This window comes from Rhineura floridana, chromosome 20 (genome assembly GCF_030035675.1).
Source record: "Rhineura floridana isolate rRhiFlo1 chromosome 20, rRhiFlo1.hap2, whole genome shotgun sequence".
NCBI classification, from domain to species: domain Eukaryota; kingdom Metazoa; phylum Chordata; class Lepidosauria; order Squamata; family Rhineuridae; genus Rhineura; species Rhineura floridana.
Window position 1 is genome coordinate 7,943,370 of NC_084499.1, and position 16,823 is coordinate 7,960,192.

The window sequence follows — 16,823 nt, forward strand, 5'->3', positions numbered from 1 at the left end:
AGTGTCAGATTTTGCTTTTGAATATAAAGGACAAAAGAGGTTTGGTCACTAATCAAATCAGTGGGATATCATCCATTTGCATCAGCCCAGAGTTTTGACCGTGAGGAGGAATTTTATACCTTGATCTTCTTGATCAGCTCTGAAGGAACATAAAATACTTTGGAGTCAGTTACAGTTGTGTTCTGTGGCCAGTGAAATTTAAGACGGGTGGTACCAGGGTCACAGTCGTTATTTCTTCATTTGTTTAGATCTTTATTCAAAAAGAGAGAAAAGGAGAAAAGAAATTAGGATAAAGCAGGACAATGGAGAAATTGCATACATAATGCCTACATTATACCACTTTGAATTGCAGGTGATTAAGTATACCTTCAAAAAATAAAAATCCCTGCTACATTTCCCAGGCAATTTCCTTTGACATGCTAGTTATCTATGTGGAAGGGTTTTGTGTTTTAATATTGAATGCCAACCTTGCAGTCTGTTCTGCTGTTTGTGACAAGTAGGTCTGAGAGCCAGTGTAATGTAGTGATTAGAGCACTGGACAAGACCAGAGAAATGTGGCTTCAAGTCCTCAAGTAGCCATAAAGCTCTCCCAGTGACCTGCCACACATGCTCAGCCTGACCTACCTCACAGGATTATTTTCAAGGAAAACATTGGTGGTGGTGTGGAGTCCATTTATGCTGTCATGAGTTCTGTGGGAGATGGGTGAGATAAGATAATTAAAAAACTCAGAACAATAGGGTGCATTGGATACCTTTGTGCCAATTATACATATCTGATTTCCTTGGAGGGACAGGGAAATGATCCTGAAGCTAGCCCATTATGCATGTCTTGAAGGTTCTGAAAGATGCCAGAATGGGGATGTGCAAGGGTTTTTTTCATTTTCATCTTTTGTAAAGATTTGTTTACGCTGTACATCAAGATGAGAGGATTGCATGCTTCAAGAGAGTGTAGTGCATTTTGCTTTGGAGTGAATTATTTTACAGTAGGGCCCCACTCATACAGCAGGTTAGGTTCCAGACCCCCACCGAAAAGCAAAAACTGCTGAAAAGCAGATCAGCTGTAGCGCGGGGGTCTGGAACCTAACCCGCTGATCACGCCAGAGGAGGGGAAGATCAGCTGTAGCGCGGGAGTCTGATTGCCCCCAGGAGGAGAAGATCAGCTGGAGCGCGCTTCAGCTGATCTTCCCCTCCTCCGGCATGGTCAGCTTGAGTGCGGAAGTCTGATTGTCCCGAGGAGGAGAAGATCAGCTGGAGCGCACTGCACCTGATCTTCTCCTTCTCTGGCGTGATCAGCTCGAGCACGGGAATCTGATCGCCCCCAGGAGGAGAAGATCAGCTGGAGCACACTACAGCTGATCTTCCCCTGCTCTGGCATGATCAGTTGGAGTGTGGGAGTCTGATTGCCCCCGAGGAGAAGATCAGCTGGAGCGCTCTACAGATGATCTTCCCCTCCTTGGGTGAGATCAGCTGAAGCGCGGGGAGCTCCAGCCCCCACTCCAGCTGATTGGCCCGCTGGTGCCGTGTTAGCGGAACGCCGAGAAGCGAGGCCCTACTGTATAGAAGACTTGATATATACAAGATGCCAGAGGTCCACAGATAGGCCTTAAGCATTTGATGACTCTTGAGTGATGTCTCCTTACAACTTCAACTTACTGATCTTTTTTTTAACTTTTGGGGGGGAAATAGCATTACTAACCTGCAAGAGGAGTTGCACAACATTTCTCTGTTGCGTAAGCAACTGGAAGATGACATCTTAGCTAACTGGAATTTGCAGAAAGTGCTGGAAGATCAAATCAAGGCTAACCAAAGGGAAGGTAAGGAGGGTCATGTGGCAAAGCATCTGTTACTCCAAGGGTGGGGAACATTTTACAGCCCAAGGGCTGCATTCCCTTCTGACCAACTTTCTGAGAACAGTATGCTAGTGGTGGGTGGGGCCAGTTGCAAAAGTGGGCAGAGCAATGAATGTAAATTTTGCCTTTGTACAGTAGACTAGTTTCTACATACACTGAAATACCCCTCTCTGTCCTCCATCCAGGCAAGCAAGAGGCATAATCAGATTTCAAGGACACATTCCAGCCAGACAACAACACTGAAGGAGGGTGCAAAGCAGGGCTGGTGAGGGGTGTGGGCTGGGAAGATCCCAAAGGCCAGATAGAGAGGCCTGAAGGGCTGCATTCAGTCCCTGGACCTGAGGTTCCCTACCCCTGTTGTAAAATATGGGAGATCTGCTAAGTTACTGTGACACCCCCACTGTCCCGCCTATAGTATGATCAGGATTTGAAATAAGCCAGTTGTGACAGGTCTCTTTTCACACATTATTCAGTTAAACAGCATAAGCCATTCCTTTCTATTCAGTTTCTGTAGTCTGTTGCGCCAATAGCAAAATCAAAAAATTCTGCAATGTTATTCAACCTGGCGTTTTCCCCCTTGAGGCCCTGGGTTCATTTTCACAAAATGCCAACTACAGCAGAATAATTCATGCCTGCTTACCCCCAACCCCTGCCATCCCCTTTCCTTTGCACCTGCCTCAGATTATATCAAAATGCAATGCTAAGTATGCAAATTACAATTCTGCATTAGGTTCACAGTGCATACTGACCGCTAGTGATGAATCGAATATATCTTAAAATATCAAAAAGGTCCAAAGAAATCTGAGGGTAAAAATTATTTCAATTAAAGGAAGTGCTTTTAATTAAAGTAGCGACAATTTCCCCCAGCTTTAACGGTCAGGTACTTAGTTATAAAAATATATTTTGTAGTATTATTGTTGTACATCTCCTAAAAATATGCTAGGTACTTTGCAAAAGATTAAAAACAAACCGCTGCCTGCCCAAAGTGGTGTAGAATCCAAAATATAGACGTGTAAGGCTTGTACTACAGCATTCTCTCTTTCCCAGACAGTGATGGATGCAAACCTGGACTCTGCATGAAGCAGAACAAGGTGGTAAAGTTGTGGCTCAACTGGAGGACACAGATGGGATCCTGTGTTCCCCCATATTTAAGCATATACACACACCAACCAGTTCACTTCAATCAAAAAATTAGCTCCTCGGCACTGTTGTGCTGGTTTTATAGTAGCAAGGCATTTTGTTATGTAGGGAAACCACTCAGTAATGGCATTCTACCACCTCAGATAGCCAACTTATTCTGCTGCATACATAAACCAGGCCTTGGGATGGCAGTTCAGTTACCGCTTACCCTGTAACAGGGTGGCATATGAAGGATTTAAAAACAAAACTCAACAGCTTAACAAAAGAACAGATTAAAAGATAGGAGCATAGCCAATAAAAACAAGAAAAATTGTTCAGCAAAATAACCAGCCCAGTAGGCTAAGAGTCTGCCAAACAAGGAAAATGTTTGCAAATAGGAGGGAGACCATTGGAGCTGGGGCAAGAAAAGCCTTCTTAGCTAGGGAGTTTTCCAGCCTCAGCATGTCCATTTTTAAGTGTTCCCCCCTCATCTCCACCAACTGCATCTCAGCTAAGAACAGAAGAAGCTGCATTAGACTGAATCAGACCATTGGTCCATCTAGCTCAGTACTGTCTGCATTGGCTAGCAGCAGCTCTCCAGAGTTTCAGGCAGGGGGCATTTCCAGCCCTACCTGGAGATGCCTGGGATTGAAACTGGGATCTTCTACGTGCACAGCCCATGTGCTGCCACTGAGCTACAACCCTCCCTCATATTCCACATTGGGACTCCATAGGCCTAGAAGCAAAACTTGGCAAGAGGGCAAGCTAGTGCAGGAGATCAGGACCCTGATCAGCTCCCTGTGGAGCGAGAATCACAGGCTGGCTGCAATGCAGCTTGGAGGATGCTCTCTTTCTCTTTCGCTGCGCAGCGTGAGAGAAGCTGTTGCAACATAAAGGGGCCGCAAACCCATTCTTTAGATAATTTCAGAAGGGTTGGGGAGCTTATGCCCATGACTGTAGGACTGTAATGGTGGAGTACCTTCCCACATTTTTCCAAGGAGAAGATATCTTCAGAGTCAAAGGAATAACACAGTTATTTCCTCTGGTGAAACAGATGCCTGAAATGTTGGCTTCTGCGGCTCCCCTTCTATGGGAGTGTTTGGCAAGGTTGCCCATTTTCCACAGTGTCGTTAGTAGGCCCCATGGAGAATATGTGGCTGGAGAGCAGATTACAGATGTTGAAGAGGGGGCTGAGGAAACCATGGAGAAATGCCTCCAGAAACTTCTGGCAGTTCCATGCCTAATGATGCCCTTAACCTCCCTTTGCCTAGGATGAAGGGAAAAGAATCCTCACCCAGTCCAGATTTAGCTTTTGAACAGACAGACTCTAATGAACCGGCTGGACTGTCCCAGAAAGATAAAGATGAAGATAGTTTTTCAGAGCCAGAAAAAACGCTTTCTCCAAGGTCTCATCCCTTCCCAAGAGAAGTCCCTGCCTTGCTTCTCAGCCTCGAAAGTGTTACATGTAGTAAAGCTCCCACCCAGCTCTCTTTTATTTAGAGTGTCTGGGCATAATAAGGTCGTTCCGACAACTCTCTGTTGCTGCTTCCACGCCTAGTTTATACCTGATCTGTATCCTGATACCCCTTGTATGTTTTGATGCTTTGTTCCTGTGCTGACATCTGGAATAAAGTCTTATGCAAAAAACAGTCTTTAAGTCTTGAGTCTGCTTCTCTGGTCGGGAGCCAGGGCAAGTGCTCTCCAGGCCTGATTCCACTCTTCTCCTCTGTCATTTTTTTACTGGCCTGACTGAAGTCTTGTGGTCAGGTTTGGACCTTTTGTGGTCCAAACCTCCACAGGATCTCCCCCTCCTTATATTCTTATCCATCTGTGCCCTCTGACCATACCCAAAGTCTACCCCATGATCCTTCTGTCAGTCAGCTGACCATCTTGCTGCATCACAGTATACTGAAATAGCCATATTAGGCACTTTTTAGAAGTTCTACATACCAAGGTAACTCAAATTCTGCACCAAGCATGGCTGAGATCTGAGCCTGGACAAAGTATACAAGCTAATCATATTTGCATTGTTTCACCCTCATTTGCCCCTCCATACTATTAACGAGTCAAGAAATCCTGCTCAGCATTCACCTGTGATATAATCGAGTATTGCCCACACAGTTTGAGTCATGAGGACTAACAATTGACCTTTGTAAGAAACTGCAGAATTCTGCAAATTCTGTGCTCTTTTAGCACATGCACAGAATCACAAAGTATGTAGGCTTGACAGCAGTAAGGAGGAAGTAGAGATTTGCAAATAATGGTATACGACATGGTCAACTGAGCAGAGACAAGTTACAAAATATTTTGGTGGTTTTTCTGGGGTGACTTTTCCAGTGCAGTTTTATAGATTCTGGTATCTTTTTTCTTTTTTTAATAGAGGAAACCATTTCTTCTTGTGGCGATCGGACATCTTATATGAGCATTCGTTTAAGAGAACCAGATTGTTTGGAGTTGCAGTTGGACCAGCTGTCCCTTGAGGAGCTTAAGAGAAAGGTATTGCTATCCTGTTATTTTAGGGTGATTCATTGGCCCTTTTGCTTGTATGTCTGCCTCTTTGTATGGAACCCTGGGGTGGGTGATCTTTGGAGAACTGGGTCTAGGGAGGACTTGCATGATCCACAGGGTGGTATTCGCTGCTAGTCCTACTCAGGGTAGACCTATTAAAGCTAAGAGACATGACTAACATTGGTTCATTAATTTCAGTGGTCTTCACTAAGTAGGACTTAGCTGATTACAACCCACACATTCCACAGAAAGAGAGAGTGAGCAAGAGGCAATTGCAGATTCCAAGCAGCATCACAGACTAATCTGTCCGTAATCTCTGACTACTGGCCATGCTGACTGAAGCTGATGGGAGTAGTAGTCTAAATGTTGGATGGACATGGGGGTGGGAAATGCTAATGTCAGTAATATGAACTATGCCCTGCCTCCCACAAATACGCTGTGGCAATCTTGACTAAATGCACCTTCAAATTATTTTTCAGAGATATCACAATGCAGATCACATTCCAGTAGTCCAGATGAGAGTTTACAGTGCACAAGAAGCAAGTCCATTTTTCTTTGGATTGCTGCAAGATTCATAGTTGTTTTTCATAAAATCATGGAATAGTAGAGTTGAAAGGGGCCTGTAAGGTCATAGAGTCCAAGCCCCTGCTCAATGCAGGAATACTCCTTAAAGCATACCTGATAGGTGGCTGTCCAGCTGCCTCTTGAATGGATCCAGTGTTGGAGAGCTCATCACTTCCCTAGGTCATTGGTTCCACTGTCATACTGCTCTTAACATTTAGGACGTTTTTCATGATGTTCCGTCAAAATCTGGCTCCCTGTAACTTGAACCCATATTCTGCACTCTGGGAGGATTGAGAAGATATCCCGGCCCTCTTTGTGACAGCCTTTCAAGTACTTTCTTTCCAAAGTTAAACTTGCGCAGTTCTTTCAGTCTCTCCTTGTAGGGCTTTACTGTATTTCCAGTCCCCTGATCATCCTTGTTGTGATCCTCTGAACCTGCTCCAGTTTGTCTGCATCCTTCTTAAAGTGCAGTGTCCAGAACTGGATGCAGTACTCAATAGGAAGATGACCAATGTCAGAGAAACTAGTACTTCATGCAATTTAAAAACTATACTTCTGTTAGTGCAGCCTAAAATAGCATTTGCTTTGTTTGCAGCCACATCACTGTTGGCTCACATTCAACTTGTGATCAACAACAATTCCAAGATCCTTCTCACATGTAGTAAGTATTGCTGAACCAAGTATCCCCCATCATAAAACATTTGGTTGCAGTTGCAGTTGGTTTCTTTTTCCTAGGTGTAGAACTTTGCAATTATCCCTGTTCAATTTCATTCTGTTGTTTTCAGCCCAATGCTCCAGCCTATCAACATCCCTTTGAATTTTGTTTCTGTTTTCCAGGGTATTAGCTAACCCTCCCAATTTTGTATCATCTGCAAATCTGATAAGCGTTCCGCACCTTCTCATCAAAGTCTTTAATAAAAATGTTAAAGAGCACTGGGCCCAGTTTGAGAAGGAACCATTGATAAGCACTTTTTGAATACGATTCTGTTGCTAATTGTGCATCCACCTGACAGTTCTTCCATCCAGCCCACATGTAGCTAGCTTGCTAATCAGAATATCATGGGGCATTTTGTCAAAAGCTTTGCTGAAGTTGAGATATATTATGTTCTCAGCATTCCCACAATGTACCAGGGAGGTTGTTGTTGTTATGTGCCTTCAAATCGATTACGACTTATGGTGACCTTATGAATTGGCGACCTCCAAGAACATCTGTCATGAACCACCCTGTTCAGATCTTGTAAGTTCAGGTCTGTGGCTTCCTTTATGGAATCAATCCATCTCTTGTTTGGCCTTCCTCTTTTTCTACTTCCTTCTGTTTTCCCCAGCATTATTGTCTTTTCTAGTGAATCATGTCTTCTCATTATGTGTCCAAAGTATGATAACCTCACTTCCATCATTTTAGCTTCTAGTGACAGTTCTGGTTCAATTTTTGTTGTGACACCCAATTATTTGTCTTTTTGCAGTCCATGGTATGCGCAATGCTCTCCTCCAACACCACATTTCAAATGAGTTGATTTTTCTCTTATCCGCTTTTTTCACTGTCCAACTTTCACATCCATACATAGAGATCTGGAATACCATGGTCTGAATGATCCTGACTTTAGTGTTCAGTGATACATCTTTGCATTTGAGGACCTTTTCAAGCTCTCTCTTAGCTGCCCTCCCCAGTCCTAGCCTTCTTCTGATTTCTTGACTATTGTCTCCATTTTGTTTAGTGACTGTGCCGAGGTATTGATAATCCTTGACAAGTTCAATGTCCTCATTGTCAACTTTAAAGTTACATAAATCTTCTGTTGTCATTACTTTAGTCTTTTTGATGTTCAGCTGTAGTCCTGCTTTTGTGCTTTCCTCTTTAACTTTAATCAGCATTCGTTTCAAATCATTACCCAAACAAAAAATGAAATAAAATTAGTTGGGAAGGATTTGTTTTTATAAATCCATGTTGGCTTCTAGTAATCACTGCCTTGTTTTCAAGGTGCTTAACGACTGACCACTTTATAATTTGCTCCAGAATTTTCTCAGGGATTGATGTCAGGTTGACTGGTCTGTAGTTCCCAGGTTTTTCCTTTTTGCCCTTTTTGAACATAGGGATATTAGCCCTCCTCCAGTCATCCGGCATTTCACCCATCCTTCACCATTTTACAGAGATGGTTCTGAGAGTTCTTCAGCCAGTTCCTTCAATATTCTAGGATGGAGTTCATCAGGCCCTGGAGATTTAAACTCGTTCAAAGTGAAAATGTATTCCTTGACTATTTGTCTATCAATCTGAACCTGCAATCCTGCCCCTTCAACTTCATGTTTGCCATGATGGTCAAAGACCCTCTTTTGGGAGAAGAAGTAGGAATTGAGCACTTCTGCCTTTTCTTTGTCATCTGTTATCATTTTGCCATTGCCATTAAGTAGCTGAACCACCATTTTGTTTCTGTCTTTTACCTGAAGAAAGCTTTTTTGTTGCTTTTAGCATCCCTCATTAACCTCAGCTCATTCTCAGTTTCAGCCTTCCTGACTCCATCCCTGCAATTCTGTGCTACCTGTCTGTATTCTTCCTTTGTGGCCTGGCCTTCCTTCCGTTTCTTGTATGTGCCCTATTTTGTTTTCAGGCCATGTCTAAGCTTTTTGTGAAGCCACATTGGTTTCTTCTGCTGTCTTCCACCTGTTTTCCTTGTTGTAATTGTTTGCAATTGTGCCTTTAGAATTTCTTTTTTTAGTAACTTCCACCCATCTTGGACTCCTTTTCTCATTTGGGTTGTTTGACATGAAACCTTACTTATTGTTGAGTTTATTAAAACAGGCTTTCCTGAAGGCCCGGGGTACAAGTATGGCTACATTCAGCTTTTGCTTCCTTTAAAATCAAGGACTCAAGTATAACATGGGTCACTTTCTCCCAGAGTTCCCATAACTGCTATTTTATCCACTAAGATCTCTATTGGTTAGAATCAAGTGAAGGATAGTTGATCCTCTAGTTCCTTCCTCCACTTTCTGTAGGAGAAAGTTATCTCCAACACAAGTCAGGAGTTTCTTGGAGGGGTCATGTTTGGCAGAATTTGTCTCCCAACAGCTATTGGAGTAATTGAAGTCCCCCATTACTACTACATCATGCCTCCTGAATACATTGGCAATTTGCTTTTCAAAAGTTTCATTCTCATCTCCTTGATTGGGTGGTCGGTAGTAGACTCCAACCACCATATTTATTCCTTGCCCCATTTATTTTAATCCAGATACTCTTGGTGGGGCTACCAAGGTCATCCTTCTGTATTTCTGAGCAGGGATTTATATTTTTAATATATAGTGCGACTCCGTCTCTTTTTCTATTCCTTTTGTTTGTTTTGAACCAGTTAAATCATTTGTTGTATTCCAGTCATGGGAGTCATCCCATCAAGTTTCAATAATGCTATCAAGTCATATTTACCCTCCTGTATTAAGAGTTCAGGTTCATCCTGTTTGTTTCCCATAGTATACGGACATCAAAGTCTATGTGATTTACAGTCCAGCTTCCTTCCTACATTTTTATGAAGATTATTATTGGGCCCCATTAGAGCCATTTTGTCAGTTCCTGTTACCGTGCATAACCCTTAGTCAATTGTTACCTCCAAGTTTACGCCTCCCCACCCCCGCCTTAGGATTCAGTTTAAAGCCCTCCTGATGAAGTTGTCTATGCTATGGCCAAACACATTCTTCCCAGTTCTTGTGAGGAGCAACCCATCACTTGCCAGCAGTCCATTTTCCAGGAAGTGTCACCCGTGGTCCCAGAATCCAAATCTCTCACATCAGCACCACCTTCGTAGCCAGTCATTCACCTAGAGTATTTCTCTTTCCCTTTCTGTTCTAAATACTGGAAGGATGGATGAGAAAAATATCTGGACCCCAAAGTCCTTGAGTGTCCTTTCAGAGCTTCAAAATCTGACACGATTTCTTCATAGCTCCACTTAGCAGTATCATTAGTTCCTGTCATGAATCCTGTGGGTTGGCAATGGAATGTTGAGGAGGAGGAAGAGGAGACAGATTTGGACTAATGGGAAGGTGCCAGTGATGTGCCCCTAGGTGCGGGTGAGCTTGAAGGTTCCTATGCTTCTGACAGGACAGCTCTGCCCCTATAGCTCCAGTTACTACCAGGGAGGCACTTCCCAATCAGGAAGTTGTCTCTTCCCCTTCCCTTCACCCCCTTCCTTGCTCACTCCGCCACCACCACTGCCGAGCAGGCCCCCTCCTGAGTGGGATTAGAGGAGGGGTCCAGCTACCCTCACCTCGGACATGTAGGCTATGGTGCCAGCAATCAATGAGTTCTTACTGTCCATCTGAGGAGGAGCACTCTTCTGCACGCACGCTCTCCACAGTGATACTCAGTCCATTCAACTAGGGTGTATGCCATCTGTTCCTGTGTATGCTGCATGTCCATTTCTTGCAGTTCGGCAAACAAACGTTGTAAGTTCTGTAAATGCCTCTGCATGGACTCGCCTTCTTTGTAACGTGTTTGGTAAAGTCTTTTAGCAAGTAGGACCTTGGATCCTGCAGTTTTCCTCCCGTGCACAGTACGTAAAGCATTCCACACTTCCTTCGCGGTGTTTATTCCCCTTACATGGATTAATTGTTCATTTTCCAGAGCTAGGATAATCAGAGCTTTTGCTTTCTCTGACGCTCTTATCCACTCTGCCGGTGGGGGTGCAGGGGGGTTTTTTGCAACTGTGTGCCACACGCCCTCCTTCACCGGAAGCATCTCAGTCTTTACCTTCCAGTAGGCGTAGTTGGTGTTCCCCAGCCTCTCCAAGGGAAAAGATGCGCTTCCAAACGCTGCCATTCTTTTTACCCCTCGGCTGCTTTATTGTCGGCACCTTTCGGTTCTACGTCTTGCTCAGCTTCAAAGTTACGCTGTTATGGCTGGGCCCATAACCCTTTGTTGATCTCTTGTGCCCTGAACCAACAAGGGACACGTTACTTGTTGCACAGGACACAGAGGTGTGTGAATAACAGCGCTCCTGAGCTGGCAAACAGTAAGAAAGCACTCCGACACTCTTGAGCTTTGTGCCAGTAAAACAAACTTTATCCAAGTGCATAAATAAATCAATCACCAACATAAGCGTCTCTCCTACATACATTCCCCCACACAGCCTGGCTCTCTGGGCTTATGTTTTATAGCCAGCCCCTTTGATCCGGTGCAGCTGTGTGTCTTTCACATAATTACTGTGATACAGTTAACCCATTCCCAACATGGGGAATGACTCAGCCTAATGAGCTAACAGCTCACTCCGCCACCACCACTGCCGAGCAGGCCCCCTCCTGAGTGGGATTAGAGGAGGGGTCCAGCTACCCTCACCTCGGACATGTAGGCTATGGTGCCAGCAATCAATGAGTTCTTACTGTCCATCTGAGGAGGAGCACTCTTCTGCACGCACGCTCTCCACAGTGATACTCAGTCCATTCAACTAGGGTGACCGCCCTTACTTAAGGTCGGTAGGTTGCTGCAACAGCGTCTTAGTGCAGTGTAGTCATGCCTTATTAATCCTAGTAATGATGTTGAATCCTGTGTAATCTGTAAGCTGATTCATGAAGTACTCTGAACTGAAACTTTGTCTTAAAAGTGCTAAAGAAAAGCACACCTCCGTGTTTGTGTCTGACTTCAGTCGGTTCAGGCAGGACTGTTCCCATATGGATGAGAAGAAAGGGATATGTGTCAGTGAGCTTTATGAGCGATGGCAACCCTTCAGTCACATCTCTAATCCATCCTCCAGAAGACAACATTCCCCACATAGTAGGGAGTCTACTCCTCCTCCTCCTCCTCCTCCTCCTCCTCCATTTTGTGAGGCGTGGTTTCATTGCTTCTGCTTGACTGAGCTGGCTATCACTGTTTCAAATAAGAATTGCCTTTTCGCTGCATACCAAGAGCCATTCTTTGCATCCTGTGGTTGTTACAATTGCAGTGCAGAAACACGTTGTGTACCTGTTACAACTGTAATGTATTTTTGCATACCTGTTTGCAACAGTAATGCATTTTTTCTTCAGATCTACATATAATCGCAGTCATGTAGAATTGTGTGCCCAACCTTATGTAGCCCAAACAGCACCATTCTTGCGCAAGAGAGAGAGAATAGCAGAATTGGAGAAACTCCCAAAGTCTGTAGAAGGACAAAGAAATTCATAAGGGAAAAGCAACTACACTAAGGGGGAGACCTTCCCTCACAAAAATAGCCCAGTGAGGACTGAGTGTGTTCACTGGCCACAGAATGCTGACTGACTGCAGAGGGGGGAATGGAAAGCTGGAGAGGAGGGGGAACGGGATATTTGGAATCATGTACAGGAGAACTGCACATCGCAACATTTTTGTTGCAGCTCCCATTGTCATCAAATGTATATATACCGCTTGCATGCCACAATGGTTTCTCACAGTTTACAAAGATAAAATCAATGATAAAGTAGCCACACAGAATTAAAAAACACAATAAAATAATTCGTTGAAACATTACAAAAATCTGTAGTTAAAATATACAGTGAAACAATCTTATTAAAAAGCATAACAATTAAAAACAAGTAAAAGAGCAGTTAAAGCAATTCATTTAAGGGAATGCTTGTCTAAACAGGTGTAAACAAGTAATATATACTAATGGTAAACTCATTATCTTAGTGGCAGTCTATATGTAACAACACTATCAGCAGGCTTGGAGGAACCCCAAAATTTGCAGAGGGATGAAACAGCTTTAGAGGGGAAAATGGGAGGAGGACTCAAAAACAGTCTAGTGAAGACTGCACATGGAGTGTTGAGTGTCTGCTGTGGAGCAAAAATGGAAAATGGGTGGAGTGAGGGGAACGGAATTGGAGCATCTTGGAAGAGGGCTGGAACCCTGACCAGGAGCATTCCACGCTGCAACATCTTGTTGCAGGTCCCAATGATAGAAATAATTACTATTATTCTTTATTTTATTTGTTGATTGCTTTTTACAAAACTTCTCAAAGGACCTTACAAAATATGAAAATGCAGAACAGCTGAAAACATTTAAAATCCATAGCACAGAATGAAACACAAGCGTACCGAGTAATAAATATGTGCGTCCATTAACACGAGTAAGAATAGTAAGAGTCGCTTGCCTCAGTTACCTGGTGAGTTCATGGTAGAAGCGTCACTTCCTGATCCGTAGCTCCATTTATGGTAAGGATATAAGAACCGCCTGGCTGCTGAATCTAGTCCAGCATCCCGTTCACACAGTGGCCAGCCAGATGCCTCTGGGAAGCCCACAAGCAGGACCTCAACACAACATCACTGTCCTCACTTGTGATTCCCAGCAGCTGGCATTCAGAGGTGTATTGCCTCCAGCAGTGGAGTTAGAACGTGGCCATGCTGGCTAGTAGCCACTGGTAGCCTTCATTAATTTGTCTAATCCTCTTTTAAAGCCATCAGAGTTGGTGGCCATCACTACCTCTTGTGGAAACTAATTCCTCGTGTGCTGTGTGAAGAGGTGCCTTCTTTTATCTGTCCTGAACCTTTGAACATTCTCACAGTGGCCAACTAGATGCCTATGAGAAGCCTGGAAGCAGGACCAGAGGGCAAACGGCAGTCTTCCCAAATGTGTTTCCTAGCAACTGGTTCAATAATTTAACAATCTTAAGTAAACTGCTTCGTTAGGTCTCACCTGAAAAGTGGTGTAAAAATGCCTTAAATAAATAAAACGAACGTTCTGCTTCCTTATATGACCCCAAGCTCAACTGTTACGAGAGGGAGATGAAATTCTATCCATTTTGTCCACACCAAGCATCATTTTATTACATCTCTATCATGTCTTACTTGCCTTTTTACTGTCTTAAAAAAAAGAAAAAAGGAACCTTGTCTTTCCTGTAAACTAGAACCAACACAGTACACCAACATAGTGCAGAAACATGCCCATAGGAGTTAAGATTGGCCTTTCATTTGACCGTTTTGTGATATTTTGTGTGTGATTTATTGATACTGTTCATTATTATGTTCTCTTTTTTCATATTGTATTCTTGTTACGGAAGATGCTTTGATGGTAAAAAGCAGCATACAAATATATATATGCTTTTTAAAAACTAGCCATGATGGCTGTGTTCTCCCTCCACTGTCGAAGGCAGTATGCTTCTGACCGCCAGTTGCTGGGAATCACAAGTGGAGAGAATGTTATTTTGTCCATGCCCTGCTTGTGGGTTTTCCATAGGCATCTGGTTGGCCACTGTGAGATTATGATCCTGGACTAGATGGGCATGTGGCCTGATCCAGCAGACTCTTCTTACATTCTTATTTCCCTGGCATGTTGTTCTTGTGGTGTATGCTCAGTGGGGAACAAAGAATGGATGTGCACTTCAAGCATGAATGATTTCAGTAGACAGAGCAAGCAGATTTGCAATGCATCTTTTAAGATATTGCCTATTGAAATTATAATGTGTGAAGCAGCTTGAAGAACATAAGAGCCTCTCAGGGTTTCCTTTTGCTTTTTCAGGTTGTTGAACTTCTCTCAGTCGTGAAGGAGCTGCATTTGGCAAATCAAGATTTAAAAAGAAAGCAACTTGAATTCTGCACTTCGGATACTCTGGCAAAAGGAAGTCAGGAGACTCTGGACCAGAGTGAGGTGAGGCTTGGTTTCCTAGTCCAGCTAAAGTGGGACTGGGGATATACAACTATGCATTTTCTAATATGGTTCCTCAATGCAGCGTTTCTCTTTCTGGACAGTAAAAGTTCGGTAGGATGATACTGCAAGCTACCTTGGTTTGCCCTGTTTGTTGACCTTTGGCAGGAGACAGAGGAGCAGCCTGACTGCATTTGTTCTCCTGGATCCATTGACACTTTTCAGTACCATCAATTGTGATATCCTTCTGGAGTGGCTGTCTGAATTAGTGGTGGGCAACCCTGCTTTTTGGTGGCTCTGTTCATACTGCTTCCAGAAAGTGGTGGTAGGGCAGAGATGGGGAATCTAGTGCCCTCCAGATATTGCTGGACTCCAGCTCCCATCAGTCCCAGTTAGCATGGCCCCAAGAGTCAGGGATGATGGGAGCTGTAGTCCATCAACGAGACTGGGTGGCTTCTTGGTATTCTGGGGAGCTCCGGCTATGAAGCAAGCTGGATGAAAACTAGAGCGCAAGTGGTGCAGATCTTGCTCCAGAGTTGATGCAACATTACTTAGTGCATACAGTCATGCCTACGTGGCAATGGGGGCTGCAAAGAAGCCGCAGCTTGCATTGCATCCTCTCGTAGCTGGCCAGCAGAGTTGTTTTAAACGGGTCAGAGGTTATGGACTCCAACTGTGGAGGAGGACCCTCTGGAGCATTTGAGGATCTGCTGTGACCAACTGGCTACAAACTTTGAGAATAAAGTTGCTCAACTTCAGTGTAACCTTGACTGCTGCTATTGCAGTTTCAGATGGAGTATTCAGTGTTGGAATTGGTGATTTGTTTGGGATCAGTTTCAACTTATGCAGTCAGCTTATATGGACAAGGTGTGGCAGCTTACATGTCTGACCACGTGCCCTGTTGACCCCTGTTCCTCCTCACTTATTAAATCTAACGGGGGTTGACAGGTTGGGTCCAGAGTGTGGTTAACGCTTTATTGCAGGAGGGGGTAGTCCCTGTGGCCTTGAAAGACATGGTAGTGAGTCCACTCTTAAAGAAACCTGCCCTGGCCCCCTTGGACTGGAAAAAGCTATTGACTTGTTGCAAATACCACCTTCTTGGGAGGGTGGTAGAGAGGGTAATAGTGTGGCAGCTAGAGGCATTCTTGGATGACATTGAATCATCTAGATCCATTCCAATCTAGGTTCAGGCCTGGCCATGAGACTGAGTCAACCTTGATTGCCCTGATGGATGACCTCTATAGAGAGCTGGTAGGGGAGTGCAGCCTTGCTCCTGCTTGTTGCTCTGTCTGTAGCTTTCGATGCCATTGACCATGGCATCCTCCTGGACCAGCTGCATGGAATGGGAATTGGAGCCATCATGTTACAGTGGTTCTGGTCCTACCTTCAGGACCAGGTACAGAGAGTACTGTTGGGTAATTCCTTTTTGGCCCTCTGGCAGTTGTGCTATGGGGTACCAGAGGCTACCATCTTATTCCCAATGCTTTTTAATATCGATATGAAGCCTCTGGGAGCGGTCATTAGGAGTTTTGAGGCAAGGTGTCATCAGTATGCTGCTGAGCTCGACTTCTCTATAACATCTGAATCAGGAGAGGCTGTATGGGCCTTGGCCTGGACACAGTGGTGGAATGAAAATAAGCTGAGCTTGAATCCTTGAAAGACAGAGGCACTATGGATAAGTCGTTCCCATATCCGAGAAATTGGTACATTGCCTGTCCTGGATAGGGTTGCACTCCTCCTGAAGGACCAGGTTTGCAGTCTGGGGGTACTTCTGGATCAGCTCTGTCACCGGAGGCCCAGGCAGTCTTACCTGGAAGCCCAGGTAGTATGAATGACTTGGATGAAGAGGAGCAAGGAATGCTTATCAAATTTGGAGATGATACAAAATTGGGAGGGATAGCTAATACTGTTGAAAACAGAAACATAATTCAAAGGGATCTTGATAGGCTGGAGCATTGGGCTGAAAACAACAGAATGAAATTGAACAGGGATAACTGCAAAGTTCTGCACCTAGGAAAAAGAAACCAACTGCACAGTTATAAGATGGGGGATACTTAGCTCAGCAATACCACATGCGAGAAGACTCTTGGAATTGTTGATCACGAGCTGAATATAAACAAACAGTGGGATGGGGCTTCAAAAAAGGCAAATACTATTTTAAGCTGCATTAACAGAAGTATAGTTTCCAAATCTTGTGAAGTACTAGTTCCTCTCT

At 44.1% G+C, this 16,823-nt stretch overlaps 1 protein-coding gene across 5 annotated transcripts in view; it reads left to right on the plus strand.

Annotated features, from left to right (window-relative positions):
* Nucleotides 1–16,823, plus strand: part of CDK5RAP2 (CDK5 regulatory subunit associated protein 2) — a 228,720-nt gene that overhangs the window by 82,690 nt on the left and 129,207 nt on the right. For all 5 annotated transcript variants that reach the window (XR_009759736.1, XM_061603690.1, XM_061603693.1 and 2 more), the window contains 3 exons: nt 1,687–1,814; nt 5,350–5,465; nt 14,483–14,611. Coding sequence is in view for 4 of the 5 variants with exons in the window: in XM_061603690.1 (XP_061459674.1) it covers nt 1,687–1,814; nt 5,350–5,465; nt 14,483–14,611 (373 nt within the window). In the remaining variant the exon portion in view is untranslated. The remainder of the gene's footprint in view (nt 1–1,686; nt 1,815–5,349; nt 5,466–14,482; nt 14,612–16,823) is intronic.